The sequence below is a fragment of the Sminthopsis crassicaudata genome, chromosome 2 (assembly GCF_048593235.1).
Source record: "Sminthopsis crassicaudata isolate SCR6 chromosome 2, ASM4859323v1, whole genome shotgun sequence".
Lineage (NCBI taxonomy): Eukaryota > Metazoa > Chordata > Mammalia > Dasyuromorphia > Dasyuridae > Sminthopsis > Sminthopsis crassicaudata.
Window position 1 is genome coordinate 396846328 of NC_133618.1, and position 22302 is coordinate 396868629.

Consider the following 22302-nt stretch of genomic DNA (forward strand, 5'->3'; position numbering starts at 1 on the left):
ACTACCCCCACATCTATTTCTTTTCAGACCTCAGACCATGACTTATCTCTCCATCTCTGCTTGCTCTCTTGGCTCTGGTAGCCACGCTTTTCTTATTTCCAAGTTCATCTTTTTGCTTATGGCTTCCCAGGGACATTCTAGAACAATTGTTTCCATGTTGTATTCTTTCTATTTTCCTCCTTTTTCAAGTTGCTGAACTGATCCAATCCACTCCCTGATCACAGGGAATCTGGTATCCTGGAACTTTCTCTAATGAAAAACAATTTTTCTATTTCATACAATGGGCAATTAAGTCTATGCTGGAGAATTCTCTGTTAAGGCTTGCCTGTTTTATTATATACATAGTTTTCTTTCTCTTCTTCACTTTCCATTTAAGGATCTTTTGAGTAGATTTATAAGATTATAGATAAATACATTCTTAGCACTAAAGTCCCTCTTAGGTGTATTCCATCCTTGTCAAGGGTGCTCTAATTTCTTTTTTTTTTAATCTAAGTCCAGAAACAAACCGTATATAGATATAGTCAGAAAGAGAGTCTGTCAGACTGCTTCTAGTACAAATCAAGGAAATACAAGGTAGATATGACAAGATCTTTAAATTATTAAGAGATCTTTTTATGCCATCTCTCAGGGAGAAGTTAATACTAAATGAATATGGTCTTTTCATTTTTGCTGCTGAGCAAAAATGAGTTAGGACTTTCAGAAAAGAAAGGCATATTTGGGAAGTCTAGAGCTAATTAAAAAGATAGTATCTGGAAATAAAATTTGGATTTCTGGACTATAACTTAAAATATAGATATGGATGCTCTAAGCCAGTGATGTTGCATCTAAAAGAGCTATGAGTATATATTTTTGGATGCTTGCAAATTTAATCAACAGGATTTTAAACTGAAAAAGAAAGAAAGGGATGAAACTATCTAATCAGTTTTCAATTAGTCTAGATATCATTGATAATAGATATAACATGAAAAAATAGTATAGACACTTTGTAATTTACAGGAGACAAAATCCAAGAAAGAATCTGGCAAAAAAATCTGGCCTCAGATATTAGTACACAAATTTGCAAAATGTAAAGAATAAACAAATGGAACTAGAGATCTTTATGGAAGGAGGCAAATTTCACCTCAGTTATCAGTGAAACTTGATGGAATGAGACCTATGATTGGAGTATGTCTCTGGAAGACCATACTTTATTCAAAAAGAAACAGAACATGTTAATGGGGGAAGAACTAGTATAAAATTGTATTTAAAGAACATGAGGAAGGATGATAGACATCATTTGGGTGAAGAATATTGTTAACAATCCAATGACTCCAATTTCCCTAATGAATCTAGGTGTTCAGGTCTGGCTTTAGAATTGAATATTGGATCCCAAAATGGTTGGATAGAGGCCTGAACTGCAGTACTTTTTCTATTTAAAATGTTGCTGCTGTAACATCAAAAATTTTTCATCATTTATTTACATCCCCTTATGATCCTGGTTGTTGGTATTAGTAATTCAAACGTATTAAATGGAAATAAAACAAAACTGCTTCAAGCAAGGAAAAGTATTACCTTGAAAGAATGAATGAAAAAATATTATTAAGTGTTTACTTTATGTCAAGTACTAGATGTATAAATTGAAAAACAAGAGAGTCCCTGATATCAAACAAAACAATGATCTGGTGTTTTTGGGCGAAAAATGTCATCTGTAAAGCAATTAGCTATGCTTCAAAGACCAAAAAGAAAAAGAAATACTTGTCTTCAAAGAAATACCTTTTATTTTTTAGCTTTCCATGTGATGAACCAATAGGATTCTAATAGAAAGATGATGGCAATCACAGGAGTGGTTAGAGAAATGTGATAGGAGATAAGTATCACAGAGATTTTTTTTAATAGTGTAGTGGACTGATTGGGTAAGAGTTCTCATTTAAAGATAGAGGTCTCCTTTGAAGTCTATCCTATTCTTTCATTCTCTAACATTCCAATGGCTGATTTTTTTTCCTAAGACATTGTGAGGTCATAGATTTGAATCTGAAAAGAATCTTTAAAGTCATCTAATCCAACCCCCAATTTTCAGATGAGGAAAATGGAATCCAAAGAAGCAAGTCACATGGCCCAAGATCACATAAGAAGTATGTAGCACAGCCAGGATTGATCCCCTGAAATTTAAATCTAGCATGTTTTCCACTATACCACTTATATAGGGAGCTCACTTGTGAGCTTTGTGGGCTTCTCTAGTCATCTGACATGTGCATGTAAGTGAATTTGCACCTTGCTTCTCTACAGCTCCTGCATCAAGAGAAGCAACTAACTCCTGTAGAACTTGCCAGCTAGAGAGGCAAGCCAGAATAGCTGAAGCAGCAAGGTACCTCAAGGGAGAGACATGAGGTGGTAGGTGTCAGCAGAGTTAAGTCACTGCCACTACTTTTTATACCATCTTCCCTCTGACCCTAATGGAGAAAGCCTAGGACCTGAAGTCCAAATGCCACCCTTCCAGTCCACTAGCCTTGTTTCTAGTCTACCCACATGCATACCACCATCATCAAAGGGAGCAAACTCTATCTTTGCTGCCACTACCATCACCACCAACCACTGACCAATGGGCAAGTAAGCCCAAGAAGTAGTAGTGGACCCAAACTGTTTTAAGTCCTGTTTTAAGTCAAGTCTTCAACTATCATTCAGGGAAGCAACTTCTGTATAAATGCAATCTTGCAGTTTTGAAAATTCCTTTCCTCCTCAACAGCTAAATTTACTGAAATCCTCAAAAAGAAAGTTTTTACTACAAAAGTCTTTGGTGCTATCAAATGGCTTAGTAGTAGAAATGGATATGGTTTTATCTCACACTATGTCCAAATTTTACCTCTCTGGGGCTCAGTCTCCTCATCTATAAGTTGAGGACACTCGACTAAAAGATGTTTAAGGTCTCTTTCAGCTCCGAATTTATGGTCCTGTGATAAATGATGTTGTCACTGATGTACTCCTGGGGCAAAAAAAAGGGTAACAGATGAGGAGTTGGGGAAATTGATCACAAACTTGGCATGGATGCATGATGCAATGTAGGGAGGGAGACTTCTATTATCTGGACATCTGCTAGAGCTCTCTTTCTACCCAAAACAGAAACTAATATACTTTGCTCTCCATCAATGATAATTTCATTCTTAAGAATCAGTAAGTGGAAGAACCAGCAAGAGGAGATTTCATTCTAGGTCTGCTTCTCACTAATGCCTGTTAGGAAATAATTCCTGAAGTAAAAATGGTAGAAACCTTAGTGGGAAATAATCATTCTATCTCATAATTTATGGTAAAGGAAAAAATAAAAGCCAGACTTTGTGAGAAATGATTCACTGAGGCCTCTATTCTATTCTAGTCAGTATTCATCAATTTGATGTGATTCAGTGGGTAATGATTATAAAAGATCTATATATTAAGCCCCAGAACAATGAACAGCAGATTTTAAGTTCATTTGTTTAATCATAGAAAGCTAACTAGAGGCCCTCCACCCTTGTTTTTCCTTGTTTTGATGACCAAGTTCAGGGTGAGACGATTCAGTTACATGACAAGTCCCACAATTTATTTTTATACCTCCAGACCCCTATCTCTTGCCCAACATGAGCAGGCCTTTTGTACTTCTGGACCATTATTATGGAAATTTATTTTTGCTGGCTGTGTGCATATTTGTTACAAGATTTTTCTAAGTAGGTAGGAGGGGAGAAAATACATTTTTGTTAAAAGAAAAATTATACCCGTTTTGAATAGGGAACAGGGAAGATGTATAAAACATGGATGTAAGAGCAACTAACAGAATGATCAGAAAGAATGGCACAGTATTTGGCATTTGGGAAGTGCTTAATAAATTTTTGTTGACTAATTCACAACTGTAAAAATAGTGTTAGGAAGGCTACAATACAGAATAAGTTAAGTCCAGTAAGAAAAGTTAAGAATAATAAAAAGGCATTTCTTTTAAAAAATATATATGAAAGAAAAAGGAATGATAAATAGTATTACTTCTTGAGGTGGTAGGGTGACAAAAACTAGAGAGAAGACTTTAGTCTTCCTTTTGGCTTCTTTCTTGTGAAGAATAATCTTTGGAGTGGAAAGAACAGAACAAAAATGACTAATGGGATGTTGAAATCTCAAATAAGTAGATATTAAATGTGGCCATTGTTTAGATAATGACATCTAGTTGGAAGGTCAGTCCTTTGAGCTACTATATCAGTTCATGTATCTGGGACAGGCACTGCAGATGGACAGTGAATTGGATCCAGAATTGAATTTGAGAGAGTGGGATGGATTCCATTTAGGAGACTGTGCAGTACATCTAACAATCTCAAGCTGTTCACTGTTGAGAAAAAAATAAAAAACAAAAACAAGACCAATCTTTTTAACCCAATTATCTCAGTGATGCCCTATAGTTATAATCCCAAAGTACCTCAATACTTCAAAATAAAAATCAACAGAGAGATGAAAAATAAACATTTTCCCTGCAACTGTTCATTTTACAGAGTTTTCTAGTATACAAAGATTAAGTGAAGTATTCATGGTCCCACACATTATGTGTCAAAGAGAAGATCTGGGCTGGATCATCCTGATTCAAAGCACATTTTCCTTCCACCATTCCAAGAAGACTCTAATTGCATATAAAGATGATTAATAAATATTTATTAAATTGAATAAAACAAAAAAGCCAAAACAATGATTTTGGAAATATAGCACAACTCAAACTACTGTCTTATATATTACTGCAAACTCTAAGCTACATAAAAGAAGTGATGTTTAATCAGAAGCTAGGTTCTGTATGCACCTCTTCCCCCCTTTTCAAGCATACTCTTTTAGGTAGCATCCATCCAAAAGCAAGGACAAAGTCACAGCCAGGCCTACATACAGGTTGAATAGAATCTATCTGTCCTCTGATAATGGGTAGGATAAAGCCTTAATTTAATATTGGTGCTTGTTCTGTTGCCATAGTGAGCTGCCTTTTCTCATACTCAAAGTCCAAAACTCCTGGAAAAACAAATACTATCTGGCTTCAGCTCTGCTTCTAACATTGCTATCATTGGGTAGTTTTGGCTCTGATAAAGTACTTGTATGGTGAAGTTGATGAGATAAATGACAGCAAGGTTTTGTTGAACTGACCTAAAGGAAATTGAATTGTTTAGAAGTAATAATTTCAAGTCACAGAAAAACCTCTTTCAGATGCAAATAAAAAGAGGTTTTAAAAGAGTTTGAGATCTCATCAGAACAACTGGATTCTAGTCCCACATGTACCATTTACTAGGTATATAATTTTAAGCAAGGAATTTTTACTTCTCTAAAACTTAGCATCCTTCTCTATAAAGTGAAGATAATGATACTAGAGTGATGGGAGCTGGTCAGAAATTCCTGCGGCTGCTTTACTAATTGGATTTCAGGGACTGACACTGCCTTCTGAGGACTAGCAGATGTGATGTGATATATAAGAGAACTGAGAAATCGGCTTGGAATTTTCAAAGGCTGTTTCCCTTAGATTTTCAGACTGAATGTCTTTCCCCTTCTCTAAAAATGATTAATGGTAGCTTTCCAGTAAAATACATATTGTTCATATGGCCTGAAAGGGATATTATTGAATCTCAGGTTCTTGTCTTCTGCCTTTCTCTTTCCTTTTCTGAACATAAGAGAGAGGCTAGAATTTCTAGGAATAAACTTGCCCTACCCATCATCACCCAGCAGCTAGGGGGACATTTATAGAGTTCTTGTAGAATAGCATGGTCACGGCAAATATGTGTTTGCATGGATTTGAGACAGAAGTTCAAGAGTACTGGTCCTGAGCTCAAGCATTCTATGTAGAGAAAGAGAGGATTTTGAATACCTTAGGCAGAATGATCCTGGCATATAATCTTCTATTTGGAGAAGGGAGATTTCCTGGGCAGCACCAGCTTTGGGTTTTACTCCTGTGGGTAACTCTAAGTTCTAGAATCACTGAGTCTCCTGAAGAGAGATTTCCTAAACCATGTGTTTTCTAGAGAAGTATTTTCCTGTAGCTAAAGTACTATAGTCATGTTGAATTTGAGAATGTAAGAGGTGAGTAGTGAGATATGGACTTTATCAACTCTTTGCTATGACTGAGTTGCTTTGTGCAGTCTATGTCCCATAGCAAGGAGTTGCATATTCAGAAGTCTCCAGAGTGAAATTCAAGGATGTATGAGTGTTTTGTGTTATTTCTTTTATCTAGCCATGTCCTGTGAGTTCTTTATATCACATGCATTTTTAGGAAGGGAGTGGGGATGGTAAAATAAAAATTACCTATTACCTGTTCCTGATAGACATTTATATTGAATGCTTGTATGAGAGTTGGGGCCTTTATTTCCCACATTTGAGGAAACAAACACAAGCTGTAAGATGAATTTATTTTGAGATTTTCTTGAAGTGATCCAAGGTGGGGCTCTGAGATAAAAAGGGATTGTTCGAGGTCAGTCCTTAGAACCAGATCTAGAAAGTCTTGAGATGGGCTTGTGGAGTGTGGCTACAGAACATAAAAGTTGAATAAGAGAACTTGAGCGTTGGGCCATAAATTACATTTGTACTACCAGACTTAATGGGCTTATTGTGAAAAATGAGCAAATGAGACAAGGTGTGTAAAATTCTTTGTAACTGTAGAATAATGGATAAATTAAGTGATGAGAATAGTGGATACAATTGCATTTTAATAAAAATAAATTTTACATGCAATATATGTGAAATATACATAAGTTATATAAAATAGATAAAATAATGATATACCTTTGTCATATTATTAATTGAGATTGGCCTCTTTCCTCAGCCTTAATTATTTAAGTTTTGTTTACTATGTAGTTATATAACTCAAGGAAGAGCTGGAATGGATGAGTAATATTATCTCAGTTTCTGTCATTTTACATTCACCACTGGCTTCCTCAGTAAGCTGAGTGTCATGCAGGGAAGTAGCTTCAGGCAAAGAAGGTCAGGACTGGAGTTCTTTCTCTTTCTCTTTTCTCTAATTGACTGAAAATAAATGTATGAATAAAGTGGATATCACTAGGACTTCAGGTCCTAACACTTCCCTAGTACCTGAGATTTTTAAAGATACTTTTATTAGGGCAGTTCAGCTATTATAGATTTACCAAGGAGTTGATATTCACTCATCCCATCAAGTGGGTGTACCAGCCAGTGGTGAAAATGAATTGAAAAGATATAGTGAATGATAAAAAAAAGTTCCATTTAAAGGGTTGCAAGTTATCCTGCTTACTAGCTATGATACATTAATGAATCTATGATTTCATCCATAAAAGTGGTCTCAAATTCAACAATTTATCAAGTATTTATTTTAAGAAAAATTATAGGTTTTTCTTGACCACTTTTATTTTTATATTACTTAGATTTCCCCCATTTTTCTCCTCTTGCTTTGCCCAGGGAGTTTAACAAAGATTTTTTTTTAATCAGCAAAATCAATCAATACATTCAAACAAATCTAATATTACATTCAATCTTTTACATTCATGAACTTTTACCCCTTTGTACAGGAATAGGGAGAGGTATCTTCTCATATCTCTTTTTGAGATAGGCTTGTTCTTTAAATTTTCACATTTATTTTGGTTCTTTGATGATGATTATTCTCAACATTTACATAGATATAATATCTGGGCATATGTTATAAATGTTTTTCTGTTTCTTTTTTCATCAATTCATGTATGTCTTTCCATGCTTCTCTATTGACATCGTTAATATTTCTAACAGTAAGGTAACATAGCATTCATCTTTTGCTGTTATTGTGTGGTTGATAATTCTTTTGTGATCCTATTGAGTTTTCTTAGCAAAGATAAAGGAGCAATTTGCTATTTCCTTCTCCAGCTCTTTTTACAGATGAGAACTGAAGCAAACAGGGTTAAAGTGATTTGCCCAGGATCCCACAACTAGTCTGAGGCCAGAATTGAAGTCAGTAAAAAGGGCTTTCCGGATTCCTGGCTCAGTACTCTACCCAGAGTACCAATTTGCTGCTTTTAACATTCATCTGCTACAATTTTATTTAGCCATGCCACAATCAATAGTCCTCTATTTTATTTCCAATTTACTACTACAAAAAAGTGCAGCTAGAAACTCTTTGTTGGGTATGGACTTTTTCTTTTTTTGTCAATGACCTCCTTGGGAGTATCTATGCTTAGCAATGTTGAATTTGGGTCAAAAAGCATGGAAATTTTCACTGCTTTTTTTGCATAATTCCAAATCATTTTCTAAGTTTCATTGCACTAATTCATAGCTCCAACAATGCATTATTGGGCCCCTCTTTCCATACCCCCTCCAGAATTAAATATATCCATCCTCTGACATTTTGCCAAACTGTTGGATATTAGGTAAATTTTGTTTGATTTTTGTTTGCTTTGATTTGAATTTCTCTTGTTTATTATTTGCAGCATTATTTTATATGGTTGTTAATAGTTGGCACTTATTCTTGTGAGAAGTCAAAAAATGTTAAGTACATACTAATAGAAAAAGGAAAAACAAGTTCTCTGCCCTCAAGGAACTCACATTCCAATGGGAGAGAAAATTTGCAAACAGCTATGTACATAAAATACATATGCAGTGTAAATGGGAAAGGGAGGAAATATGGGAGGAAGCTGGTCCAGAAAGGTCCCTTGCAGAAGGTGAAATTTGGGCTGAGTCTTGAAGGAAACCAGGTAGCAAAGGTGAGAGTAGGCATTTAATGAAAAAGCACAGAGTAAAGCTATGCAATGTTGTATGAGAGGAACAAGGCTGTGACCCTGGAGAATAATTGGAGGAAAAGAATACTTGGAAAGATAGAAAGAGTTAGGTTGTAAAAGATTTTTTAAAAACAAATGGAAAACTTTATATTTTATTCTAGAGTTAAAAATAAGTTGTCATTAGAGTTGAATGGGATCCCAAAGAGATAGACAAGACTGAAATGATTAAATAACAATAACAGAGTTTACTGCATGGTCAGACCTGAACTTCAGGAAACTTACTTTGGTGACTGAGTGAGAAGATGTGCTGGAATAAGACACTTGAAGCAAAGAAACAAATGAGTAGGCTACTGAAAAGTTTAAAAGTGAGTTGATGAGGACCTGCACCAGAGCAGATTGTGTGAGCATTTTCTTCATTTCTATTGTTATTGTTTCTGAAATTTTATTGTTTTTATACAGAAAATGTGTATTGTTTGTAACCCAGTGAACACCAATCACATTCTAATATGTGTAATGGACTGAGCTAGTTTCTGAGGATGCCAAAGACAACATGGAAAATAATCCCTGCCAACAATCTTAGAGTTATATGATGTCACTTATAAACAGATTTTTAGAAAAACTAATGTGAGAAAACAAAAATTTGAAGCAACCAGAGGACTCGAGAAAGATGCCCCTGGGGCAGCTACAGTGGATAGACCACTGACCATGGAGTTAGGAAAACCTGAGTTCAGATCCAGCCTCAGACACTGACTAGCCATGTGACCCTAGGCAAGTCACTTAGCCCTGACTGCCCAAAATATTGTTCCATAAAAGATGGCACCTGAGCTTTATAAACAACCGAGAATTCACAAAGGGAATATTCTCCTAGTATGGAGAACAATTCAGGCCCAACACAGGACATGGAATATGGAATCTAGAGGAAAGCAAGTAGGTCTGTTTAGCTGGAATGTAAAATCCTCTAAAGAGAGCAATACAAAATAGACCTGGAAAGTCATCATGGAGCATGATTGTGGAGGGCTTTATATGCCAAACAGAGTAGTTTTTTGCATCAATTACCTGGATAGAATTGTACTGTAGAAAGGCCATTTTAACAGCTGTGTGGAGAATGAAGAGAAGAGAGGGGAAAAAACTAGCATCTGAGAGTTCAATTAGTAGGATCTTGAAATAATCCAGATGGTAGATGAGAATAGAGAATTGATGAGCCTTAACAACTGCATGACTGTAAGGATAAAGGAAAGGGAAAAGTTAAAGATAATGTCAAGGTTTTGAATATAAGTGAATATAGGAAAGTTTGGAGGAGGGCCAATATTTAGCAAAGAAGATAATGAATTCCAGTTTGGACACAATGAGTTTGAGATACACATTAGACATCTAAGTTCCACCTTAACTGCTTTGTCTGTTGTTTCATATACACAATATTCCATCTCCATGACTTTACAATTCTAAAATGCACTCTCTCCTCACCTCTGCCTCAAAGAAGCCCTGACTTCTTTCAAGATGCAATTCAAGCATCAACTTATACATGGAGCATTTCCTGAAACCCCATTTTGTGGGAGGTGTATCCCTTTTGCAAGCTAAGAAATTATTTTATATCTAATACATAATATTTATTTTTATTGTATATATTGATTGATATGTATCAATGTTGTTTTCCTCAATTTATCAATGTCATTCCCTCAACAGAATGGAAGCTTCATGAGGGCAAGACTTTTGTTTTTGTTTTTGTATTCCAGTGCCTATCACAATATTTGTGATACTAGGAACTTAATAAAAGCTTGTTGAATTGAATAGAACAGAATATCTAGGTCTTGTAGGATTGGAACTCTAGAGGGAGGTCAGGACTAAATAGTATAGATTTAACAGTTGCCTAAATAGAGATCACAATTGAATGGAAAAGAACTGATAAAGACACCTCCTCCTGTGCAGATCACTGATGCTCTGTTATTCCTTATCCTTGTTCTTGTCTGTGTCTTACTATAACTCTTCCACTGAAGATCCACTTAAAGAACTAAATGGGTCTTGGAATATTTTATGGATTTCACAACAGCACTGAATTTATCCATCCTTACTCTTACTAAATAGCATGCATACCTTCTCTTCCAGCCACATATACTATGCACGTACCTTGAGACAAATGAAAATATTTATACACTGGGCATCCATTTCTGTGCTACTTCCTTAATCCCTTACTTGGAAATAGAAAAATTTATTCAGGCTACAATAGCAAAGAGCAAGTACAGATACAGTGGAAAATTGTAAAGCTTCTAATTAAAATAAGAAACATGAAAGTTGTTTCCCCCCATTAGATTGTGAGCTTCTCAAGGGCAAGGACTGTCTTTTGCATTTCTTGTATCCCCAGTACTTGGCACAGTGACTGGCACATAATAGTGCTTAATAAAATGTTTATTGACTGATTGTCTGACTGAACTATTGTTTGGAGTTATAGGCAGCATTGATGAAACCAATTTTGCTCATGCCTGTACACCTCACTTGAAGAAAGTACAAATACCTTTGTTTACTCCTATCTTTTTTTTAAAGTTCATTTTATTTTAAATTTATGAAATAAATATAATATAATTTTTAAAAGATAATTGCACATGAAAACTACAAATCTATTATGTACAACTTGCTATTCCTTTTAAATATATGTTATCATGCAAATTCTTATTTTTCCTTTTTTTTCTTCCCCCTATATCTTAGAGATGGCTACCATTAAATATAAATACATGTGCATGTATGCAAAATCATTTTTATACATGCTTCTATTTATCAGTTCTTTCTCTGGATGCAGATCATCTTTCTCCATGTTTTTCTTTTTTTTTTTTTTTTTTTTTTTTATTATATATATATATATATTTTATAATATTATCCCTTGTATTCATTTTTCCAAATTACCCCCCCTCCCTTATTCCCTCCCCCCGACGACAGGCAATACCATACATTTTACATGTGTTACAATATAGTCTAGGTACAATACATGTGTGTGAATATCATTTTCTTGTTGCACAATAAACATTAGAATCCGAAGGTATATGCAACCTGGGCAGACAGATATTAGTGCTAACAATTTACATTCCCCTCCCAGTGTTTCTTCTCTGGGTGTATCTACCTCTGTCCATCATTGATCAACTGGAAGTGAGTTGGATCTTCTTTATGTTGAAGATTTCCACTTCCATCAGAATACATCCTCATACAGTATCGTTGTTGAAGTATACAGTAATCTTCTGGTTCTGCTCATTTCACTCAGCATCAGTTGATTTAAGTCTCTCCAACCCTCTCTGTATTCCTCCTGCTGGTCATTTCTTACTGAGCAATAATATTCCATAACTTTCATATACCACAATTTACCCAACCATTCTCCAACTGATGGACATCCATTCATCTTCCAGTTTCTAGCTACAACAAAAAGAGCTGCCACAAACATTTTGGCACATATATGTCTCTTTCCGCTCTTTAGTATTTCTTTGGGATATAATCCCAGTAGTAGCGCTGCTGGGTCAAAGGGTATGCACAGTTTGATAACTTTTTGGGCATAATTCCAGATTGCTCTCCAGAATGGCTGGATTCTTTCACAACTCCACCAGCAATGTATTAGTGTCCCAGTTTTCCCACATCCTCTCCAACATTTGTCATTATTTGTTCCTGTCATCTTAGCCAATCTGACAGGTGTGTAGTGGTATCTCAGAGTGGTCTTAATTTGCATTTCTCTGATCAGTAGTGATTTGGAACACTCTTTCATGTGAGTGGATATAGTTTCAATTTCTTCCTCTGAGAATTGTCTGTTCATATCCTTTGACCATTTATCAATTGGAGAATGGTTTGGTTTCTTATAAATTATGGTCAGTTCTCTATATATTTTGGAAATGAGACCTTTGTCAGAACCTTTGTTTTTAAAAATATTTTCCCAATTTGTTACTTCCCTTCTAATCTTGTTTGCATTAGTATTATTTGTACAGAAACTTTTTAGTTTGATGTAATCAAAATCTTCTATTTTGTGATCAATAATGATCTCTAGTTCTCCTCTGGTCATAAATTCCTTCCTCCTCCACAAGTCTGAGAGGTAGACTATCCTCTGTTCCTCTAATCTATTTATGATCTCATTCTTTATGCCTAAATCATGGACCCATTTTGATCTGATCTTGGTATATGGTGTTAAGTGTGGATCCATATCTAATTTCTGCCATACTAATTTCCAGTTTTCCCAACAGTTTTTTCCGAATAATGAATTTTTATCCCTAATGTTGGAATCTTTGGGTTTGTCAAAGATTAGATTGCTATAGATGTACCCTTTTTTGTCCTTTGTATCTAATCTGTTCCACTGATCTACCGGTCTATTTCTTAGCCAATACCAAATGGTTTTGGTGACTGCTGCTATATAATATAGCTTTAGATCAGGTACACTTAGACCACCTTCCTCTGAGTTTTTTTTCATTAGTTCCCTTGCAATTCTTGACCTTTTATTCTTCCATATGAATTTTGTTGTTATTTTTTCTAGGTCATTAAAATAGTTTCTTGGGAGTCTGATTGGTATAGCACTAAATAAATAGATTAGTTTGGGGAGTATTGTCATCTTTATTATATTCGCTCGGCCTATCCAAGAGCACTGAATGTCTTTCCAATTATTTAAATCTGATTTTATTTTTGTGGCAAGTGTTTTGTAATTTTTCTCATATAATTCCTGACTTTTCTTTGGTAGATGGATTCCCAAATATTTTATACTCTCAACATTTGTTTGGAATGGAATTTCTCTTTGTATCTCTTGCTGTTGCATTTTGTTAGTGATATATAAAAATGCCGAGGATTTATGTGGATTTATTTTGTATCCTGCCACTTTGCTGAAATTTTGAATTATTTCTAGTAGCTTTTTAGCAGAGTCTTTGGGGTTCTCTAAGTATACCATCATGTCATCTGCAAAAAGTGATAGTTTAATTTCCTCATTTCCTACTCTAATTCCTTGAATCTCTTTCTCGGCTCTTATTGCCGAGGCTAGCGTTTCTAGTACTATATTGAATAGTAATGGTGATAGTGGGTTTCTCCATGTTTTTCATAGGTAACTTGGGTATTTATAATAGTCAAAATGACTTAGTCTCTCAAAGCTGTACTTAAAATTGCTATTTTTGTATGTAGCATTCTCTTGATTCTGCTCATTTTGCTCTTCATTATTTCATGAAAATACATCCCATGTTTTTATTAAAATCTCTATATGATAAGAAAAAAACTCAAGTGATTAGTCAACAAACATGTATCATGTTGTCATTTTTGTTTTTTGTTTTTTGTTTTTTTACAGTCAACTTTGATCACTTTGAAATTTTGCGAGCCATTGGGAAAGGCAGTTTTGGAAAGGTAAGGATCAAGACTAAATTGACCTTTTGCCACAAATAAAAGCAGCAAGATCATAAAGGAAAACACTCTAGAGACTAATGGCCTGCTAGAAGTTCCCTGTGTAGACTCCTCCAGCTTTTGTGACTTTGCAGAAGAGGACCACTATGTCTGGATAGCCAGACTATCTCTTCACTTATTTTCTAGAGGGTATAATTTCCTTCAAATAACATAGCTTACATAAGAACTAGAAGACACCCATCCAGAACAGTCCCAGTTCCCTATTCATTTTAATCCACTCAACCCTCTGGGTGCCCTTCCTCTCTTAGAGGAGGCTCATCATAAAACTCTTACCCTATCTAAACCTACCCAAGCTATAACTTCTCAATAAAAATTCCTGCCCCCAAAATTCAAGGCCTTCCCTTAGTTCCCACCATCTAGAACTGCCAACTTTATTCATCTGTACAGCAGTAAAGAGACACTCCCTGGCGCCCCATGTAGCACTTCACTAAGACCAAACCAACCGACTCCTAGAGTCCAGGTTCTCCAGAAAATCCTCCCCTCTCCTTCACTTCCTCTCTATCTCTGACTTTGACAGAGAAGCTCCCTAGTCATCACTTCCACTTTTGCTGTTGCTCATACTTCCTATTCCACCTTCCTACTGAGCATTTTCATCAAAGAACTGTAATCACTGAAAGAGCTATGCTGCTCTCACTCTATAACAAATCCAAAACCAAACTATGACTCTCAGGTTTCCGCTCCTATATAATTCCTTTTCTTATCATATCCCTCTCTCCCCGACTGTTAGCACACCATCTCTTTTAAAATTATATTATCCTATAGAATGCAGTGGAATAAACCTCACAAGTTTGCTATGTTCTAGATCTATGCTTGCTAAATCAAATTGAATTGAATATCCTTGTGATATATTAGAGACTTTCACTATGATTTAAGAAATATCTATCTCTTATGCTTTGATACTAAATAAATACTTATCATTAAAGCATATGGAATAGGAAGTATGAGCAAATGTCTATATTAGTTACTGGGGATGCAAAGATAAAAAATATATTCCTTATCTTCAAAGAACCTGCATTCTATTGGATAATATAATTTCAAGAGAGAGAGTGTGCTAATGGTGGGAGAGGAACTTGGGTTAATTGGATGAACTGGAAAGGGAGTAACCATTGGCCAATGATCAGCAATGCTATCTACTTCATGTGGGACACATAAGCTTAGGGAACTATGTGAGGGAATGCAGAAGTCAGGAGTTGGGGAATTAAAGATGCCATGGTCGGGGCAAACAAGCAGCACATGGGCAGCTGGATCTGCAAGCCTGCTTCCCTTGGCCTGAAGTGAATCCCCCTTCTTTTATGATATGTAATAGAAACCTTTCTAGGTTCATGGACAGCATTCATTAATTGCTCCCCTGCATACTTAATGGGGGAATATTTGGCTGTGAAAAATCCCCTTTCTTTCCATATAGCCTCCAGGATCATGCAAAAAACACAAAAAATGTATTTGAAGTCAATATAGATATTTATTCTCATTCCTTTTCCCAATTCTAAAGCTCTGATGTAATAAAAAAATGCTCCAAAGCTGGTGGGGAGCCAGAGTCTACATTGATTGCCCCAGGATGAGCTTAAGAGCTTTCTCAATTAGAAGGGCTCTAAGGCCTCGGGAGGGTCACCCCAAAGACACCAAGTTTCTTTGAGAAGTAGGCAAGAAGTCTAGGATGGGGTTCCAGAGAATGAGATGAGATCCTGAGGACCTGGCCCCACCTTCCATCAATATACAGTGCAAAAGGTAGGTTTAAGAGAGGGGAGAGGTCAGTTTAGTTTTCCAGGTCTTAAAAACCTTGACCTGACTGGGGCACAATAAGATTGTCTACTTTTTCTCCCAGTGAGCAAAAGGGAGGTGGGAGTGTGGCCCAAATACTTAGGCAAAGTAAGCCTTCAGACAAAGAAAGGAAGCAAGGACGTTAAGGGCTTTGTGGTAGCAGCCAGAGAAGCTTCAGGGCTGGGGGGCAGATCAAGATACCATCTATAAATTTGTATTGGGGCTTATATCTTCTTCTGACCACTTGTTCTGATTACAGGAATTTCCTATAAGAGGAAAAGCAGGGACATGATTATAATATGATATAATCAGTCAAAAGTGATTCTTCAGGGCCTCACCTGAGAGCACACACATGGCAATATAAAGTATCCTTAGCTCTGACAACCAATCATGCAGTTACAATTCCACCTCATAGCTAGACTCAAAAATAATAAAGTAGGATAAGAGGCTAAGGTTGTTCTTCCAGCTCTTGACCAGATGACCAGATACCTGTAATAGTTCAGGAAGGCATCCCTCTGAATAACTCATTTCTCTGGAATGGCAGGTTACTGATGTAATGATTCAAAACTCAAAACAATATTAGTTACAGTCCTAAGAGATTTCATCTCAATAGCAAGTTTCACCAATCAGGAGCTTCAAGTCTATGTAAAAACAAAAAAAAATCTTACAAACCATCATGTGTAATCTATCAAATGCACCTGCAAGATAGTCAAAATTAGTGCAGGGATATCAGGTTAAAATTCTGCTCTAGATACTTCAAGAAAGCTATAGATCATATTTGTTATCTTATTCATTAAACAAGGAGACCATCATGCATTTAGATATCAGGCAATTTGCTGAATGGATTTTGAAATAACCACTTTCAGAGAATTTGCAGTCAACCAGAAATCTAACAAACTTCTCTTAGAAATTCCTTACATTGCTAAGTGATAGAACCTTTAACATAGCATCACAAATGATGCCTTAAAACTACCACAGATTTGAAAAATAAAAACATTCAGGTATTAACACCATGTAAATGTAAGCTATTCTTTTAAACAATAAAAGCAATTAATGTTAAAGTAATTTCATTTAACCAGAAAGGGGGGCGACGGCAGAGATGGACTCCAGTGACTGGGTTTGTTCTCTCACTTCTAAGAAGTAGCCACACAGATGGGTTAAATCTTCACCTTCCCAAGCAAATAGATCTTTCCCTTTCCCCTTCCCCCACTCCATGTGGTCTCTCCCCTAACTCCACTAGACTTTCAGATCTCATTTCTCCTTATAGCTAACTCTTTTAGGGTGTCAAGTCCCCCAAGGATCCAGTCCGCCAGCCAAGGACATGCCCCCAACCTCATGAGGTGTCTCCTGGCAAATGGCAAGGGGCTTGCCCTTTTCCATATTAAATCTACCTTTTTGCCAAAGACAACGGCCAACGTAAATTCCTCAAATGACCAAACCGCAACTTTGGTGCCTATCATCATCTGCTGTCTACATAAACCACATAAAGCCTAACAATTTTAGGTTTCAATATTATAATAATAAGCCCAAATAAGTTAATTAGCAATTTCACAACTTTCATAAGTGATAGCAAAATAAACATAACATAACCTATCACAAAAATGGATAGAAATCTTATGTAATTTACAGTCATATCTAATTTTAATATACCTATCAATTAAAAAGTTATTTTAAAAATCAATACTTTACCTTGTGATATTCTAACTAGTGTTCCATTCAAACTATCAATTGCTTTTGCAAATCAATCTTTCTTGTCCCTTATTTTTTTTTAAATCACCTCTTAAAAAAAAAAAAAAAACTTTAAGATTCCCACCCAATATACATTTTAGAAAGCAACATACTTCATCTAATTAGAGGATACAAACATGTGATCTTCTAAGATAAGCTACCAGAACTTTGTTTTAATAACTTATTTTTTAAAACTTCAAATCAAATACAGATTTAAATTACTAGTAGCAATGTTTCAATATTTGCACACAAATTTCTAAGATCTTGTGCTTAAAAGTAAACAAACTCACAATTCTAGCACATATTATTCATAGTGATTGTCTTATATAATTGTAAGAAGTTCATCATACCTACCTAGAGATAACCAAAACATACTATAAAATTGAGTAGGTGACAAAAGCAAGTAAAGCTTATGGTGTAGAAAACCAGAAGTCTTAATCTCAAGTCCCATGTCCAACACATACTGGCTGCATAACATGGGGCAAGTCATTTAACCTCTCAATGATCTAGACAACTCTCCAAAACTATAAATTGCAGAGAAATGGACCTCCATTGGTAAAAAGCATTCCCTCCGGTGGGAATTCTCCATATTAATGAAATCATAGCTCCAGTCTTTATCCCTATCCCAAAATGTTTTAAAAAGAGGAAGAACAGAGTATTTTTTCAGAAGGGAAAAAGTTATTACTATCCAAGGGATCAAGGGAAATTTCATTTAACAATTGACATTTGATCTGGGTTGTGAAGAATACAGAGATTTACAAGATTGTTCACATAGACTTAAACCTCATTTCAATAAGCAGGGATTTCAGGCAATTCAGTTTAGGTTTTAATGATACTATAAAGTTTCAAAGATTGCTTTTTTAAAAAATCACCAAAATATCTGGTTAAAGAAATGAGAAACAATTTGATAAAATAAGAATACTGAATTAATATCATTCAGGAGACTGAAATTTTTTTCTTTAGATTTAACGGGAAGTCTTAAAAAAAATGGAACTTTTCAGAGTTGTAAATGGGGCAGTGAAACCCTGTTAGCACTACTAAGGAGGACTTTTACATTTCTCTTCATTACCTCCAAGATGATATTGTTTCTCTTAATCAATTTAATCAATTTGCTCTATCAGGTCTGCATTGTACAGAAGAATGACACCAAGAAGATGTATGCCATGAAGTACATGAACAAACAGAAGTGTGTTGAGCGCAATGAAGTAAGAAATGTCTTCAAGGAACTTCAGATCATGCAATGTCTAGAACATCCCTTTCTGGTTAATTTGTGGTGAGCATTTTTCTCTTGAGTTTTTAGATATTGGGATTTTCTGGAATACATTTCCTCCTCCTTCTCTTCCACCACCACTCATCTTCCTTATTCCACTCCATCCCATCCCTATTATTTTATTGCATATAAGATCCTGAAGGGCAGAGACAATTTCATATGTTTTGTCCTTGTATCCCCATTATTTTGCCCTTGTTTTTTGTCAAACCCTATGATTTCATTGATAGAGATGGACTCCCCAGTAAAAAACTCTCTCTATTAATGTCATTTAACAACTGCACTGTAACCTATAGCCATAGTTCAGACATCATCTTTTTGCATCTGGTTTCCACTGGAATTCTGGGAAAACCTAGAGACCCCTTTTCAGAATAATGTTTTTATTTTTAATAGTATTTTCCCAATTGTATGTCAAGACAATTTTTATCATTCATGTTTCTGAGATTTTTCTCCTTCCTTCCCTCTCCTCCCTCCTTCTGAAAATGGTAGATAATATGATATAGGTTATATATGTGCTACTATGAGAAACATATTTCCATTCTTTCTTAAAGACTATGCCTTAAACCAAAACCAATCTGATTCTCACTGACCCCCGATAGGTCCTATACCAAGTCTCATTTGGTCATTTTGGGTTGTGATTTACTCAAATTGAGTGTAAATAGGGAAACCCTGAGGGTCTTCCCCATCAGATTTATTGATTTATTTATGTGTTGATTTTTTTTTTGGACTAGGTGAAAGAGGAGATTCTTTGCCTTAATTTGCTACCCATCCTTAATTACTGAATGGGTGCAGCCTCAGTCAAACTAAGACATATTGAAAACCTTAGCTTAAAAAGGCCAAAGTCTCCCATTTCATCCAGGGCTATCTCCTGTCTTCCTGATCTACATATTGCCACTGAACCCAGATGGCTCCTGAGGGGAAAGTAAGACAGGTAACCTTGCATGGTCCTTCCTCACTTAAATCCAATTCATTTGCACATCACGGCATCACCTCCCTAATGTCATGATCCTCTTGGAGAACAAAGGACAAACAACAAATTCCAGGTTTGTTATGAGGTTTTGGAATAAATAACTGGGTCATGCCAATGGAAGACTAGTCTTTAGTAATATATATATACATATATATATATTGAATTATGAAATTCATATGAAAAGAATGATTCATTGATAAGGTTTTGCTTGACCTTGGCCCTTATCTTTTGTTCGAATTTTAATTAAATGAACATTTTCTGTGCAGTTACAATCCAAGGTTATATCTTTTACAATATTACAGTTGCCTATAAATAGAAGCAAATATGGTACCATTTTTGGACTAGTTTTTTCCAATTGCCAGTCTTTTCTGCCTGAAAATTTTGGTGTGCACAAGTGACTTAAATGTTTAATCACTGGCCTCTCCAACTTATAAAAAGCTGACATTGGTTTTAGAAAATTTTTACAACTTTCTCCTTGCCATCTTGGCCATTAAACTACCTTATCTATAAGATTTAATGGCAGTTTTAAGTGGCCATATGAATTACTTATTGGTACCCTAAGTTGTCTTTACATTATTTAGGCTATCTATGGGTACTCATCAGGAGAAAAAAGCCAAGAATTGCTTTTCTTACATGAGGCCTTTTAAAAAATTCATTGAAATGTCAAGTGAGAATTGTATTAATTTAAATAGAGATTGATGTAAGACTTAAAGACTAAGGAAGGATTATGATGTGATTCATAAAATGTTATAAAGAGCAAGAGCAAAAAAGAGATGAATTTTAATACATAACATTTTTAAAAATAACTTCACAAATGGAACTAGAACAGCATTTCCCAAAGTAATTTAGATATGAAAAATTTAGTAATTTTAAATATATTGACCAAATCCATACTAACTAGTCTGGGAATTCCAGAGTTATGGAATGTTATATGAATAAAGAGAAAATACAGAAAAGGTTAGGGCAAATGCAGGAAATTAAGCCCATTTTCTTAGTAAGAAATTAGCACACTCAATAATTATAACTTACTTGGATACTTTAATGGATCCATGATCTCATGAGGGAAGTGGAAAGTGTTCAGTACTGTTTCTATAGGCCTTCTTTGTCTTCTTAACCTAATTAACTGCATCACTTTCACAGCTGTAAAATGAGAATTGGACCAGACTCCCTGTTCCCTTCCTGCTATAATGCTATGTCTTTTAACATTGTGTCATGATGTTATTCATGGAAGCAGATGGATGTGAACTGAACAAGTTTTGTTTTGAGATATATTAAAGTCTAGTGTTAGAGAATGGAGAAGTGTAAAGTGTCATCAGCCACTGTTTATATGTATACATTTCTTTTTATTTATTTATGGAGGGGAGAGGATGTCAGACCCCTGATTTTATCAGTATAGTTAATTTCTAGTGTGCAAATTCCTTCCGTTAATGCAGATGAGCAACATTTTTATAGAATTGTCTAGAATTGAGAGAAATTAAGAGATTTATCCACAGTTACATAATTAGTTTATGTCAGAGACAAGACTTAAAATCAGGTCTTCTTGACTCCAAGATCAGATCTCTGACCTATCATACTACTTCTCTTTTCTTTATGTAAATTATATGTGTTTATTATGTAAGCTATCCATTTAGTCTCTAAAACAAATTAAATGTGATTGAAGTTTAAATATACAGTTCCAATCAGTTTTCATAGTCAAGCAAAGGCAAAAATGTCTTTATTTGGCAAATAATAGTGGAAACATAATTAAGATTGTATTTTATGCTTACATATCGACCTCTACATAAAACAGTTCATTTGTCTTTTTAAAATATTGTGCAGCTAATGTACAGTGAAATCTGTAAATCAAGTCCCAATGGAGAAGGGAAACAGGAAAAGGGAGAGTAAAGCAGAAGGAAGGAAGGGAAAAGGGAAGAAAAGAAGGAGGCAGAGGGAGATAGAAAGAAGGACAGAGAGTGTGGGCTTAATTTCTATCTTCTATGGTGTTCTTAACTTGAGTCCACAACCCCTCAACCTTCTTCAGCAGTTATAGGGGCTTCTAAAATGGAATCTTTAGACCCCAAGAAGTGTATGGCTTAATTACAATTAATTACTTGAATGGGAGGAGGAAAATCACATCTTTATTCTCACTGATATCTATCTAAAATTTAATTTAGCATTTCCTTCCATTACTTTAAAAATTTATTCTGAAAAAAGATCCATAGACTTTACCGGACTGTTAACAAGATCTAGGACCAAAAAAAGGACTAAGATTCCCTTTTCAGAAACCCTCACATTTTTAAAACATGTATCTATTTTTTTTAAATTTCCCCAATTGCATTGAAAATTATATATATATATATATATATATGTATATGTTTAAAGTTTTAGGTTCTCTTCCTTATCCCACTCACAATTAAGAAACCACATATAAAATTATGCAAACATTTCCGTAAAAGTCAAGTTGCAAAAGAAAACATAGATCTCCCACCCTCAGGAAAATAAAAACTCTCAAGAAAAATTAAGTTAAAAAG

At 35.2% G+C, this 22302-nt stretch overlaps 1 protein-coding gene across 1 annotated transcript in view; it reads left to right on the plus strand.

The window, feature by feature from the left end:
* The window catches only part of STK32A (serine/threonine kinase 32A), a 138593-nt gene that overhangs the window by 31247 nt on the left and 85044 nt on the right, over positions 1-22302 (plus strand). Inside the window, exons 3-4 of the mRNA XM_074291746.1 lie at positions 13957-14012; positions 18677-18828. Coding sequence (XP_074147847.1) covers positions 13957-14012; positions 18677-18828 — 208 coding nt within the window. The remainder of the gene's footprint in view (positions 1-13956; positions 14013-18676; positions 18829-22302) is intronic.